The sequence below is a fragment of the Hordeum vulgare genome, chromosome 4H, assembly GCF_904849725.1.
Source record: "Hordeum vulgare subsp. vulgare chromosome 4H, MorexV3_pseudomolecules_assembly, whole genome shotgun sequence".
NCBI classification, from domain to species: Eukaryota; Viridiplantae; Streptophyta; class Magnoliopsida; order Poales; family Poaceae; genus Hordeum; species Hordeum vulgare.
Window position 1 is genome coordinate 489,752,271 of NC_058521.1, and position 15,092 is coordinate 489,767,362.

At 44.9% G+C, this 15,092-nt stretch overlaps 1 protein-coding gene across 1 annotated transcript; it reads right to left on the reverse strand.

Moving 5' to 3' along the window:
- Positions 1 to 644: 644 nt before the first annotated feature.
- Positions 645 to 4,526, reverse strand: LOC123449096 (partner of Y14 and mago). Its single transcript, XM_045126183.1, has 4 exons — positions 4,201 to 4,526; positions 3,974 to 4,084; positions 1,218 to 1,466; positions 645 to 1,101 (listed from the first exon to the last, which is right to left on the reverse strand). The coding sequence occupies exons 1-4, from the start codon at positions 4,372 to 4,374 to the stop codon at positions 964 to 966; spliced, it is 672 nt and encodes a 223-aa protein (XP_044982118.1). The 5' UTR covers positions 4,375 to 4,526; the 3' UTR covers positions 645 to 963.
- Between the last annotated feature and the right edge of the window lie 10,566 nt (positions 4,527 to 15,092).

Here is a 15,092-nt window from a genome sequence, read left to right on the forward strand (position 1 = left end):
AAATTTTCATATGGAACATTTATTCCTCCATATTGTGGAGGATTCCAAACATGACCTTCTTTGTTTTCTTACTCCGATGCTCGAGGTGTGAAATCCTAGGAATCCACAAGACATGGCACTCAAACTATGGTGTTTATTCCAAGTTGAAATCCTAGGAACCCACTAGACATCGCACTCAAACTATGGTGTTATTCCTACATTCTAGAGCCTTGTTCTAAAGCAAAGAAGCATTGTGTCGCGCCCTGGTCTTGCTTAAATCAGGCTTCTCTGATTCTTTTGCCTATGGTCTTGCTTAAATCAGGCTTCTCAGATTCTTATGACTTGTTTGGAAGAAAGAATTTCATAGAATTTTGATTGATTGTAAGAACCTAAATGAGCCCTCCAACCTCGTGTTGAAATTCCTTTGAAAAGTTTGAGTCAAGGTGGGTCTCCCTTCGCTGTCGAATCAAGAACCAATTTCCCGCAAAATTCTTGTAAGGCATACAAACACCTTTGTGAAATTCTAAGATTGCACAAGACATTATAGTCAAATTCCTCTGTTTATTCCATCAGTTTGTTTTTTTATTCCTCCACTCGAGGTGTGAAATCAATAGAAAAAAAGGGAGAGAATACAACTCAACATAAAAAAGTAAATCAGTCCAGCGTCAAAGGAACCACAAAGTTGGTATAGCACACGAAAGCAACAGCCATCCCATGGCCAATCAGTTATCACCTCAATGTATGATCTTTGACAAACCGATATTGCGATATAAATTTTGGAACTGACAAGCGTTACATGAGACAACAAATGTGGTGAAAAATCTTCCATTCCGCAAACCCCACGTCCACCGGAATGCATTTCCAGCAAACCCGTAGGTACTGGAGAAGCATAGCATGATCGATTGAATTTTGGGTCAGCAACAACACCGCAGCGGGTGTGCAGAGCTGACAGCTCAGTTTACATCAGAGCCAAGTCGGCTTTGTCTATGATGCAGAATGAACCCTCGTAGACTCCAAAAGCTTCAGCTCTTCACGCCATCCTTCAATCTTTTTCGTTTTCTCCAGTTGCTCAGGCTTCAATTTTTCTGGGTCCCCTTGCACTTGTGCTTCGGCTAACCGTATCTGTAAGAAATTAAGGTAAGAGTACGCAACAAAATAAAAAAAGCTGAAACAATTTAAATAGTGAACACACTCGTGCACGCGCACACACATGACTGAGAAAGGGAGGGAGGAAGAACCTTTTTCTTCAGTGCTCGGATTTTCTTATCTATCTCTGGAACAGATGACTCCGTTTGTAAGTTGTCAGCAGCATTTGTGGAAGGGGTCGCCATAACTGGAGATTCAGAGATAGCAATGCCACTTATGTGCTCTGTTACACTGTCCACTGTATCCCTCTGCTTAGTTTTGGAGGAATGAACCTTGTCAGTTTCTCCAGCATCAGGCTCGTCTATATCCAAGCTCTTCCCTTTATCATTTGTTGAACCACCCTGTTAATAAATAAGATAATGACCAGTAAGCATCAAACCATAAACCCATTGCACAAATCAAATAGTTGTTCAATGTAAAAGATAACCAATCATTGACATGGTACTCCCTCTGTCCCAAAATACAAAGTTGTACTAAGCTTAAGACACTTATTTTGAGACGGAGTACAATACAAGCATACTCCTTCCGTCCGGAATTACTTGTCGCAGAAATGGATGTCCATTTCCGCGACAAGTAATTCTGGACGGAGGGAGTACAAGAAAACAAAATGTTTGTGTTTACCACATTACCGACAGATAAGTTATGAACAGTTAAGTGTATCTTTTATGGTTTTAAATTTCTCAAGGCTAGACCTGCCATAATATTAATGGCTCAATTCACCAATGTTAATTCACAAAATAATGGTGCTACCATTTTGTAGTGTATACCATATTGCCACATTTAGGAATTGTGCAGCCATATCCAGTACTCCCTCCATTCTATATAAGTCTTTTAGAGGTTTCACTAGAGGACTACATATGGATGTATATAGACATACTTTAGAGTGTAGATTCACTCATTTTACTCCGTATGTAGTACCCTAGTGAAATCTCTAAAAAGACTTATATTTAGGAACGGAGGGAGTATATTAAAGAATAAAGAGTGAATCTTTTCCTAAAAATTCCGGAAATCAGGAGACAGAGGATGTTTAGCGCTATATTTCCCAAAAGTACCTCTCAGTCCACGCCCTGCATAATTCTGTGGAGTTAATGTCGCACGCATGTAGGGATGAGTAAATCACGCCACGCCCCTTCTACCTCCTTTGCCACAGATTGTTTCAAGGGAAAGACAGTGTGCTGTCGTAGTAGACAAGACACCGTCGGAGGCTGTTGACGGCGAGGACACATGTGGTGACGAGAGTACCCACATGCGACGAGTAGGTGAAGATCTGGGACAAGGTAGTCAAGGCCGTGGTAGACGAGATGCTGCTGAAGATCCTTGATGACGACAAGACCACGCGTGGTGTGGTGGCCAGGGACATGTTTGTCGGGTCCATGGTGGCCACAGTCGTGGATGAAGTTCTCGCGTTTAATTGATCACGATTCTGAGCACCATTATTTGTAGTTTCTTGTCACAATTTCAATCCTCTAAGCTGCCACATTTACGCGTCCTTCAATGACGAGGAAGCAATGGTCTGTGAATACTCGCCATCACCAATTCATGTCGGTTGCTCAAACTGTTCATGCATTCAGCATGTGGCATGTACATCATGAGGGGGTGATGCTGAAAGTGCGGGCAGGTGAGCGTGCAGGGAGCGAACAGACCAAGCGTGTACAGAGATCAAAGAGTTGTGGTGCAGCTTGCAAGAAGATTAAGGGTTTGCTAACTGCTAAATCATGGGACATGGAAGGGGCAAAAGGGTCCAAATTGCTCCATGTGCGGCTGCATTGGTCTTGCAAAAGAAAATTTCAAACCATCCTTATAGGACTGAGGGGTGACCGATTAATGTTTGGGTGGTTATTTCTTGAACTATTTGCTACTTGAGTCATATATGAGGATAAATGGGCTCGCCGCACGACTTGAACAGATACAATGTTTCCATAAGGCTACGTTCTCACTCATTCATGAAGAATAGTCGCGTTGTCACCTTGTCCGGGTCAGTTCGCAGCAATATATTTTTATGCAAAGCTCCATACTGCACACTTTTCTTGACCAGATATTCAGATCCTTAATTTCTTGACCAGAACTACAATAATGATGATGATGAATCAGGGCGAGCAAAGTATAACAAAACTATGTTCCACTAACTATAATTACAGTACAACTGTGAGTGATGACTAATGAGACTGGACCAGATTACTATACTAGATCCTGATGCAACTTGAGTAATGGATCACTAGTTCGTTGAATATGGTGTCACGGCCTGATTGAGATGAGAAAACCATGCAATCTTCCTAACTGTGTTCTGCTATATTTTTATAGCCTGTGTCATTTCTAAATTCCATTTGTCACCATAAGTTCTAAATTACAACCCGATGGAATGCCTGCAATCATAACTAAAACCACAGTGCCATTGACTTGCATAGTGTTCACTGAATGCAGAACATTTAATTTGTCTGTGATAAAATATTGTGCAAGCTCCAATTGTTCATGACTTTGTGGAGAATATGGTATGGAGATGATTGTCAGTTGCAACGATGGCCTAAACTAACAGGTATCACTACCAACACAGCAAAATGAAGTCTTACGGTTAGGCAACACCATAGAAAACATATAAGCGATATCAGTATTTATCTGCCAAATAGCTTTGGTAAAATACACTGATGTTTATCTATTCTTCGCAATTTTTAGCAATGACAGCATCGTTCGAGGCTAATCTTTAGCGCATATATAAATCTCAACTAACGGAAAAAACGAAGGTCAATGCTGCCCTCGGACAATATATAACCATGCCAATTCAACCAAATCAGAATGTTTTGTAGCACCAATGGACAATGGTCACACATTGCAGTGAGAGAGGAAGGCCTACCTGGTGCCGTTTCTCCTTGCGCCGCTCGTTGCGCTTGGCCGCCTTCGTCTTGGGCTTGGCATCGAGCGCAGGGTCGTACCCGGGCGGCACGTCGGGCCCTGTCTTCTTCATCTGCACCGAGCACGAAACAAGCTTAAGCCCCACAATAAGAACGACGAGTCCAGCAAAGGAACAGGTTTGACGCCGTGGTGTGGGAATAGTGCACGGGGGATGGCGCGAGGACTCACGAGGGCGCCCTTGGACTGATAGATGGCGACCTCGTCCTGCGGGACGTAGCCGGCGCGGATGCGGATCTCCTTGCGGAGGGTCCCGTCCGGGCGGCGCGTCGGCGCGATGACGCGCTCGCCCTCCTTGGGGATGGAGAGGAGGCGCCTCTGCTCACCGTCGGTGGCGGCGTCCATAGCCGCGGAGGAGTACGGGGTCTGGAGGGGAGAGGGGGCGGAAGGCGGCGGCGGCGGCGGCGGGGACGGGATGGGTTTAGGGGTAGTTCAGGCGTCAGAGTTCATACCGGAGACCCGAGAGGTTGGGTCGGGTGAGATTGCGGCGTTGGAGTCGAATTGTGTTTGGTTTTTCTTTGCCTCGTAATAACGCCCACACCTCTGATAAAAGCAACAATAATCCACACGATTAACGATATACTCCCTTCATTTCTAAATATAAGTCTTTTAAATTTTTTACTAAGAAACTACATATAGAACAAAATGAGTGAATCTGCATTCTAAAGTATGTCTATATACATCTGTATGTAGTTTTCTAATGAAATCTCTAAAAACTTATATTTAAGAACGGAGGGAGTAGTCATTAGATGATTGTGACTTGTGAGTGGGGGTGTGTACGACTATTTGGGAATTTCTAGCAGGAGAGGTTGCACCTAATTCTTTTAACGGTCATCGTTATGATTTCGAAAGTTAACTCATGAGAGTTACTTTCTCAGTTCCGAGCCATTAGTATATGTAATGTCCTTTACAAGATTGAAGTGAAGGTTTTTGCAAATCGTCCAAAAGTTATACTGTCAATGCTTATATTTGAGAAGCAAAGAGCGTTTGCTCCTGATAGACTAATCACGGACAATGTGCTCGTGGCGTATGAGTGTGTTCATGCCATTAGAACAAGGAAGAGGTAGAATCCCCTTTGTGCGATAAAACTGGACATGATGAAGACATATGACAGAGTAGAGTGAGTCTTTTTAGAACAAATGTTAAAGAGGTTTGGCTTTGTAGATATATGGATTGCAATGATTACGAGTGACGGCAATGAAGTTCTCAATCAAGATGAATGGGGGCATGTCGAGAAGTTTTCTCCCATCTAGGGGACTCACGCAGGGAGACCCCCTATCCCCGTACTTGTTCTTGTTTTGTGTGGAAGGCTTTTCTGTACTTTTGCGGTATGCACAAAGGAAGAATACCATCAAAGGGGTCTCGTTTGGGAGCACTGACCCCCAAGTCACGCATTTGCTTTGTGCGGATGATAGTATTGTCTTTCTTGAAGGCTCACAAGGTGCTATGGAGACTTTGAGGAACATCTTGGCAGATTATGAAATGGCATCGGGTCAGAGGGTAAACCTCCAAAAATCTTGTATTTTCCTTGGCAGGGGGTGAAAAGAGGAGGACAAGGTTGGGCTTAAGCAAGCGATTGGGGTTACATCGCAGGCCTTGAGTGAGAAGTACCTAGGTTTACCAACACTGGTTGGTAGATCGAAAGATGGTACATTTAAGTATGTTAGGGAAAGCTCAACAGGGAAGGTCTCGGGATGGAACGGACAAGGTTTATCCAAGGTGGCCAGAGAGGTTCTCATTAAATTTGTGTTACAGTTTACTCCAACCTACACCATGAGTTGTTTTCAACTCACAAAGAAGATGTGTCGGAACCTGACTTCGATCTCCTCGAAATTCTGGTGAGGTGAAGCAATGGTGAACGGAAAGTACACTGGATTACATGGGATAAGTGTTGGGGAACGTTGCATGGGAAACAATTTTTTTCCTACGCACACGCAATACCTATCCATTGTGATGATCATCTACGAGAGGGGATAGTGAATCTACATACCCTTCTAGATCGCTAAGCGGAAGCGTATATAACGCGGTTGATGTAATGGAACATCTTCTCGATCCAAATCGCAGCCCGTCCCGGGATCTCATCACGATCCGTCCCGCGATCCCATCACGATCCATCCCGATCTAGTGCCGAACGGACGGCACCTCCGCATTCAGCACACATACAACTCGATGACGATCCCCGCCTTCTTGATCCAGCAAGAGGGACGGAGAGGTAGATGAGTTATCCAGCACGGTGGCGTGGTGGTGGTGATGGTGGTGGTGAACTAATCCAGCAGGGCTTCTCCTAAGCACCGCCGAACTAGACTAGAGGAGAAACAGATCTAGAGAGAAGTAGAGGGAGCACGTGGCAATTAGGGTTAGCCCTCACCTCTAAAACCTCTAGTATATATAGGAGGAGGAGAGGAGAGGAGGCAGCCTTGGCCTCCAATCCAAGGAGGTTCGGCCGAACCACAAGGGAGGAATCCACCTCCCACAAGAGAGGTGGAATCCTATTACGACTCCTTCCTAATTTGGCCTTTTTGCCTTTTTCCTTTATCCTTTTTGCATGGGACCTTGAGAGAGACTTAGGCCAGCCCACCAAGGGTTGATCCACCTCCTCTCATAGCGCATGAGCCTATTGGGTCGTCACACCCCTCCACGTGGTCCCCCAGCACCCTCCCGGCACTCTCGGTACACTACCGATGAGCCCGAAACTTTTCCGGTGACCAAAACAGGACTTCCTATATATCAATCTTTACCTCCGGACCATTCCAGAGCTCCTCGTGACGTCCTGGATCTCATCCGGGACTCCAAAAAACCTTCGGTCATGAACACATATAACTAAACTATACCAATGTTAGGTAACGTAGCATAAATTCAAAATTTTCCTACGCCATATTCAGATCTTCCTATGGAGAGACCAGCAACGAGAGAGGGGAGAGTGCATCTTCATACCTTTGAAGATCGCTAAGCGGAAGCGTTGCTAGAACGCGGTTGATGGAGTCGTACTCGCGACGATTTAGATCGGGGTGTGATTCCGATCTAGTGCCGAACCACGACACCTCCGCGCTCAACACACGTGCAGCTCGGTGACGTCTCCCGCACCTTGAACCAGTAAGGAGGAGGGAGAGGTTGGGGAAGATCTCCGACAGCACGACGGCGTGGTGTCGATGGAGAGACGAGGTCTCTCGGCAGGGCTTCGCCACGCACCATGGGAGAGGAGGAAGAAGAAGAGCAGGGTTGCGCCGAGAGAGAGATGGAAAACCGTGTCTCCAATGGCCAAAACCCCCGCTATATATAGGGGGGAAGGGAGGGTGTCGCGCCCTTTAGGGTTTCCCCCTTGAGGGGGGGGGGGCGGCAGCCCTAGATGGGGGGGAGGGGTGGCGGCCAGGAAGGGAGGAGGGGTGTGGCGCACCCCTGGTGGGCATTAGGCCCACCTGGCTTAGGGTTTGCCCTCCTTCCCTCTCCTGTGCGCCTTGGGCCCGTGGTGGGAGGCGCACCAGCCCACTCTGGGTTGGTTCCTTTCCACCTTTTGGCCCATGTCACCTTTTGGGGCTGGTGGCCCCTCCCGGTGGACCTCCGGAACCCTTTCCGGTGGTCCCGGTGGTCCCGGTACGCTGTCGGTGACGCCCGAAACATTTCGGACGTCCAAACCCATCCAACCTATATATCAATCTTTACCTGTGGACCATTCCAGAGTTCCTCGTGACGTTCGGGATCTCATCCAGGACTCCGAACAACCTTCGGTAACCTCGTATAACAATTCCCTATAACCCTAGCATCATCGAACCTTAAGTGTGTACATCCTACGGGTTCGGGAGGCATGCAGACATGACCGAGACACCTCTCCGGCCAATAACCATCAGCGGGGTATGGATACCCATGGTGGCTCCCACATGTTCCACGATGATCTCATCGTATGAACCACGATGTCAAGGATTCAATCAATCCCGTATACAATTCCCTTTGTCTGCCGGTATAGAACTTGCCCAAGATTCGATCGTCGGTATACCCATACCTTGTTCAATCTCATTACTGGTAAGTCTCTTTACTCGTTCCGTAGCACGTCATCTTGTGACTAACTCCTTAGTCACATTGAACTCATGATGATGTTCCATCGAGTGGGCCCAAAGATACCTCTCCGTCACACGGAGTGACAAATCCCGATCTCGATTCATACCAACCCAACAGACACTTTCGGAGATACCCGTAGTGCACCTTTATAGTCACCCGGTTACGTTGTGACGTTTGATACACCCAAAGCACTCCTACGGTATCCAGGAGTTGCACAATCTCACGGTCGAAGGAAAAGACACTTGACATTAGAAAAGCTTTAGCATACGAACAACACGATCTAGTGCTATGCTTAGGATTGGGTCTTGTCCATCACATCATTCTCCTAATGATGTGATCCCGTTATCAATGACATCTAATGTCCATGATCAGGAAACCATGATCATTTATTGATCAACGAGCTAGCCAACTAGAGGCTTGCTAGGAACACATTGTGATCTATTTATTCACACATGTATTACTATTTCTTGTTAATACAATTATAGCATGAACAATAGACGATTATCATGAACAAGGAAATATGATAATAATCATTTTATTATTGCCTCTAGGGCATATTTCCAACAGTCTCCCACTTGCACGAGAGTCAATAATCTAGTTCACATCACTATGTGATTGCAATGAATTCAACACCCATACAGTTCTGGGGTTCGATCATGCCTTGCTTGTGAGAGAGGTTTATAGTCAACAGGTCTGAACCTTTCAGATCCGTGTGTGCTTTACAAATCTCTATGTCATCCTATAGATGCTACTACGCCCCATCTGGAACCATTACAAATGATTGCTCCACTATACGAATCCGGTTTAGTACTCATAGTCCTCCGGATTAGTGACAAAGCTTGCATCGACGTAACTCCTTTACGACGAACTCTTTAATCACCTCCATAATTGAGAAAAATTCTTTAGTCCATTAGTTACTAAGGATAACTTCAACCGCTGTCTGATACGTCTCCATCGTATCTACTTTTCCAAACTCTTTTGCCCTTGTTTTGGACTCTAATTTGCATGATTTGAATGGAACTAACCTGGACTGACGCTGTTTTGAGCAGAATTGCCTTGGTGTTGTTTTTGTGCACAAATGAAAGTTCTCGGAACGTCCTGAAAATTTACGGAGAATATTTCTGGAAAATATGAAAAATACCTGTGCAAAGATCCACCGGAGGGGATGGGCCAGTGGGCCACAAGCCATGTAGCCACCACCCCCTTGGTGGTGGATAGCAAGCTTGTGGGGCCCACGTGGTTCTGCCGCCCCCAAACTCAGCTCTATAAATTCACTTTTGTCCCAGAAAAAATCAAGAGAGAAGATTTCGTTGCGTTTGCGATACGGAGGCGCCGCCACATCCCGTTCTTCATCTCGAGGGAAGATCTGGAGTCCGTTTTGGGCTCGGGAGAGGGGAAATCGTCGCCATCGTCATCATCAACCTTCTTCCCTCTCCAATTCCATGAAGCTCTTCATCGTTCGTGAGTAATTTATTCGTAGGCTCGCTGGGCGGTGATGAGTAGGATGAGATCTATCATGTAATCGAGTTAGTTTTGACGGGGATTGATCCCTAGTATCCACTATGTTCTGAGATTGATGTTGCTACTACTTTGCCATGCTTAATGTTTGTCACTAGGGCCCGAGTGCCATGATTTCAGATGTGAAATTATTATGTTGTCACCAATATATGTGTGTTTTAGATCCGATCTTGCAAGTTGTAGTTACCTACTATGTGTTATGACCCGGCAACCCCAGAGTGACAATAACTGGAACCACTCCCGGTGATGACCATAGTTTGAGGAGTTCATGTGTTCACCAAGTTCTAATGCGTTGGTCCGGTTCTTTATTAAAAGGAGAACCTTAATATCCCGTAGTTTCCTTTTGGACCCCGCTGCCACGGGAGGGATGGACAATAGATGTCATGCAAGTTCTTTTCCCTAAGCACGTATGACGACACACGGAATGCATGCCTACATCACATTGACGAACGGGAGCTAGCCACATATCTCTGTGTGTTATAACTGTTGCATGATGAATATCATCCAAACAAATCACCGACCCATTGCCTATAAGTTTGTCCCACTGCTGCTGTTACTATTGTTGCTGCTGTTGTTACTTGCTTTGCTCTGCTGCTGTTACTACTGTTGCTACTTGCTACTGCTGTCACTACTGCTATTCCTTGCCACCGTTGTTACTCGTTACACTACTGCTACGTGCTACAATACTTGTTCGCACGACATTGACGGGAAAGAATATTTCCCGTCCACGGGCAACTTCTGGTGCCATTGATACAATCGTTAGGAATAATCTGTCGTCAACAGATCATTTCTAACACCATTGTTTTCATACTAGTTTACTGCTGATACTTTGCTTGCAGATACTAATCTTTCAGGTGTGGTTGAATCTGACACATTCAGCTGCTAATACTTGAGAGTATCCTCTCACTTCCTATCCGGCGAACCAACAAATTTGGGTCGAATACTCTACCCTCGAAAACTGCCGCGAACCCACGCGCTGGTGGGCCATTGCAAGACAATTGCTAATTGTTGAGCAACTGGGAGCAGCTCTGACTCCGTTTCCGGGGAGGCATCAAGTCAGGAAAAAGTCAACAACATTCTTCTGGCGCCGTTGCTGGGGACTGCTAGCAGCATTTTTCTGGTGCCGTTGCCGGGGAAGCGATTGCTATATTCTCTAAGTCACTTGGGATTTATATCTCCTGATCACTATGAAGAATCTGAAAGATCCAAAAACCATAGTTTTGCCCTCAACTACGAGGGGAGGTAAGGAACTGCCATCTAGCTCTGCACTTGATTCACCTTCAGTTATGAGTAAGTTTGCGACATCACCTCCTGCTAGAAATATTGATATGTCGTCTGTGCTTGATGATGCTTATGATGCTATTGCTAGAGATGCTATGCCTGATACTGCTAGAGATGCTATGTCTGAAATTGCTAGAGATGCTATGCCTGATACTGCTAGAGATGCTATGCTTGATACTGCTAGAGAAACTATGCCTGATACTGCTTTGCCTGATGATGCTAGAGATGCTATTTTGCCTGATGATGCTATGCTTGATACTGCTAGAGATACTACTTTGCCTTATGTGCCACTAGGGGTATTCCTTGATGCTCATATTGCTAGAGTTACTGCCAATGCTCGTGATGCTTCTGAAACTGCCGATACTATTGAGATAGAACCTGCTTTTGCTCCTGCTAGATCTAGCTCTCCTAGATATGAATTGCCTGATATACCTGAGGGTTACATTATGGAGGGAGAGATAGCTGAGGATTTTCTTGCGCGTAAGGATGCCTATGACGCTGAGAAATTACTTCTCAAGTGGAAGGAAAAATCTCTGAAAGCTAGGATGAAATACGACCCGAAGTTTGCCACTTCACCTATCTTTATCACCGATAAGGATTATGAATTCTCTGTCGACCCTGAGATAGTCTCTCTAGTCGAATCTGATCCTTTCCATGGTTATGAGTCTGAGACGGTCATAGCCCATCTTACCAAACTACACGATATAGCCACCCTTTTCACTAGTGAGGAGAAGATCCGCTACTACTATATCCTTAAGCTGTTTCCTTTCTCTCTAAAGGATGACGCTAAAGCCTGGTTCACTTCTCTTGCTCCTGGATGTGTGAGTAGTCCCCAGGATATGGTCTATTACTTCTGTGAGAAATATTTCCCTGCCCATAAGAAGCAAGCTGCCTTGCAGGAAATATACAACTTTGCTCAACTCAAAGAAGAGAGTCTCCCACAAGCTTGGCGGAGGCTCATCCAGCTACAGAATGCTTTGCCTGATCACCCTCTCAAGAAGAACGAGATACTTGATATCTTCTATAACGCACTTACCGATGCCTCTAGAGACCACCTAGATAGTTGTGCCGGTTGTGTTTTTAGGGAATGAACTATCGAACAAGCTGAGATCCTCCTGAATAACATCTTGATCAACGATAATGCTTGGACTATTCCCGAACCACCTCCTAAGCCACCTCCTAAGAAAAGAGGTATTCTATTCCTCAGTCCCGAAGATATGCAAGAAGACAAGAAATCTATGCAAGAGAAAGGCATTAGATCTGAAGATGTCAAAAATCTACCACCTATCGAAGAGATCCATGGTCTCGATAACCCGATACAAGTAGTAGAAGTGAATTCTCTGCGTAGGTTTGATGAGAGTGATATTCCTTTTGATAAACCTGCTAGCCTATGCTTTGATGAGTTTGACAATTTTGTTGCCAAACAACAGAGTTTCAATGATTATGTTAGCAGACATTTGGAACAAAGTACTCGTATGCTTAGCCAGTTAAGTGCTTGTGTAGACAGAAATGTCAATGATTTGAAGCTTCTGAGTAAACATGCCTCTATGATTACTACTCAGGTAGAACAAGTACTTAAAGCTCAGAATGACTTGCTCAATGAATTAAATGACAACTCTGTCGGAGTCATTACTAGAGGAGGCAAAATGACACAGGAACCTTTGTATCCTGAAGGCCATCCTAAGAGAATTGATCAAGATTCTCAAGGAATTAATGCTGATACACCCAGTCATCCTAAGGAGAAGAAGAAGGATGATAGAAACCTACATGCTAGTTCACCAAATACTTTCACACCTAAAGAACCTAATGATATTTCTGCGTCTGATGCAGAAACACAATCTGGTGATGAACATGAACCTGGTGACAATATGGACATCGATGTTCATAATAATTGTCAACCTAGCAATGATGAGGATGTGGAGATCGAACCTATGGTTAATCCTGATAACCCACAACCTAAGAGATACGATAAGAATGACTTCGCTGCTAGGAAGCATGGTAAAGAAAGGGAGCCATGGGTTCAGAGACCTATGCCCTTTCCTCCTAAGCCATCCAAGAAAAAGGATGATGAGGATTTTGAGCGCTTCGTTGAGATGATAAGACCCGTCTTTCTGCAGATGTGGTTAACTGATATGCTCAAAATGTCTCCATATGCCAAGTACATGAAAGATATCGTGACTAATAAACGAAAGATACCAGATCTTGAGATCTCCACCATGCTTGCCAATTACACTTTCAAAGGTGGAACTCCTAAGAAACTTGGTGATCCCGGAGTGCCCACTATACCTTGCTCCATTAAAGGAAACTACGTAAGAACTGCCTTATGTGACCTTGGAGCCGATGTTAGTGTTATGCCGCTCTCTCTTTATCGTAGACTTGAACTGGATAAGTTGACACCCACTAAAATTTCTCTGCAAATGGCCGACAAATCAACTGCTTTCCCTATCGGCATTTGCGAGGATATGCGTGTTGTGGTTGCTAATACCACTATCTTAACAAACTTTGTTATCTTGGATATTCTCGAGGACAATGCCATGGCTGTCATCCTCGGAAGACCCTTTTTAAACACTGCACGGGCTGTTATAGATTGCAACAAAGGCAATGTCACTTTCCATGTCAACGGTAATGAGCATACAGTGCACTTTCCGAAGAAACGATATCAAGTACATTGCATCAATGCTATCGAAAAGACTTCATCGATTCTTATTGGGAGCTTTGAATGCCCTATTCCTCGTGTCAAGATGAGTATGATTTGCTTGTTGGGGAGATACATATCCCCATTGAGGTGACTTAGTGGCTATTCGAAAATTCTCCGTTCTCTTTTGCGATTCGAGAAGGTTTTGTCATGAGGGTTTGATCAACCTCATTGATGGATTTCTTTCGATGACCATGAAATGGATGAATCAAAGAGTCACATACCTCTATTTTAAGCTTTCACTTTCTGTTGCTTAGAAGAAAAATGATAGATTTAGTTTAGTTTTTCCTGTTTTCTGTTTTAGCGTCCCGGAGAAAAATACCCCGAAAATGAAAGTTCTCCGATGGTCCTGAAAATCTAGTATGATTTTTGTGGAATATTTGAAAAATACTAGGACTGAGAGCTCGCCTGGGGCCCACACCAGTGGGCCACAAGCCCTGTAGCCGCCACCCCCTGGTGGCGGCTACCAAGCTTGTGGGGCCCACAGGGACCCCCTCCACTCATTCCAGGTCCCATCCTCTTCTTCCACCTCCAGAAAAAATTGTTTCGCAGCTCAAACCCGTGTTCTTGCTCATTTGGTTGTGATTTTCGATCTCCTTGCTCAAAGCACCATTTTCCGAACCGTTTTGGGGAAATTACTCCTCGGTAAGTGACTCCTCCATTGGTTCAATTAGTTTTTGCTCTAGTGCTTTATCCTTCGCGTATTCTTGCTACCTTGGTGACCCTGTTCTTGAGCTTGAAATGTTGATTTTAGCTGGTCCTAAGTAGTTTTAGCGCGTGATACGGTCTCTAGGCACTAGTAGGAGTAGTTTCTACGAGTTGGGTTAATTCTTACTCACTTTTCTTTCGAAGTCTCTAAAAATTTCAGAATTTTTCCGAGCTAAAAAAGGAAAAAGATGAGGAGGTTCTTGAGAGGCTCTTCAAGCCGTAACCCCAAGGAGGATGAGAAGAACCACCCCAAGTACGTGGTTCCTCGAGTCAGAGAAGTTTGAGCGTGTGAGTGGCCAAGTGATGAATTTTTGCACGCCGCTGGGCTTTATGAAGACTTTTATTACTTGGTGGAGAACGAGGTCTTACTGCGTTCGTTGAAGATAAGTGCTCACAATACCTCCTCCTCACCAACATTTTCGTTCAAAGCTTCAACTTTTATCCGAGGAAGAATCCTCCCATGGTTGAGTTCATGTTATACGACATCCCCCAGTGCATGACACTACATGATTTTTTGCATGTATGCAAATTACCTTATGTTGGGGATATCCGTGACCCTCGTCCACGGGACTTGGAGGATTTCATAGGTACTATTGTTGTTGGAGAGGAGAGAGTAGTGTCTCGCGCTAGAATTGCTAGCATACATTTTCCTATGCTTTGGTACTTCTCATTATTTGTGGGAAAATATTTGATTAGCCGTGGGGAGGCTGGATCACTTAGCTCTCCAGACCTTGCGGTTTTGCGTGAAGGCCTTTATAACGATAAGACTTATAGCCTAGGTGCTATAGTAGCCCAGCGGTTGAACACC

Bases quoted from the DNA above. Each gene is read 5' to 3' on its own strand.
- LOC123449096 (XM_045126183.1), bottom strand. From the start codon at position 4,374: ATGGACGCCGCCACCGACGGTGAGCAGAGGCGCCTCCTCTCCATCCCC. The intron at 4,085-4,200 runs GTGAGTCCTCGC...TGCTCGGTGCAG, and splicing joins ATCAGTCCAAGGGCGCCCTC to ATGAAGAAGACAGGGCCCGA. The intron at 1,102-1,217 runs GTTCTTCCTCCC...AATTTCTTACAG, and splicing joins TCCGAGCACTGAAGAAAAAG to ATACGGTTAGCCGAAGCACA.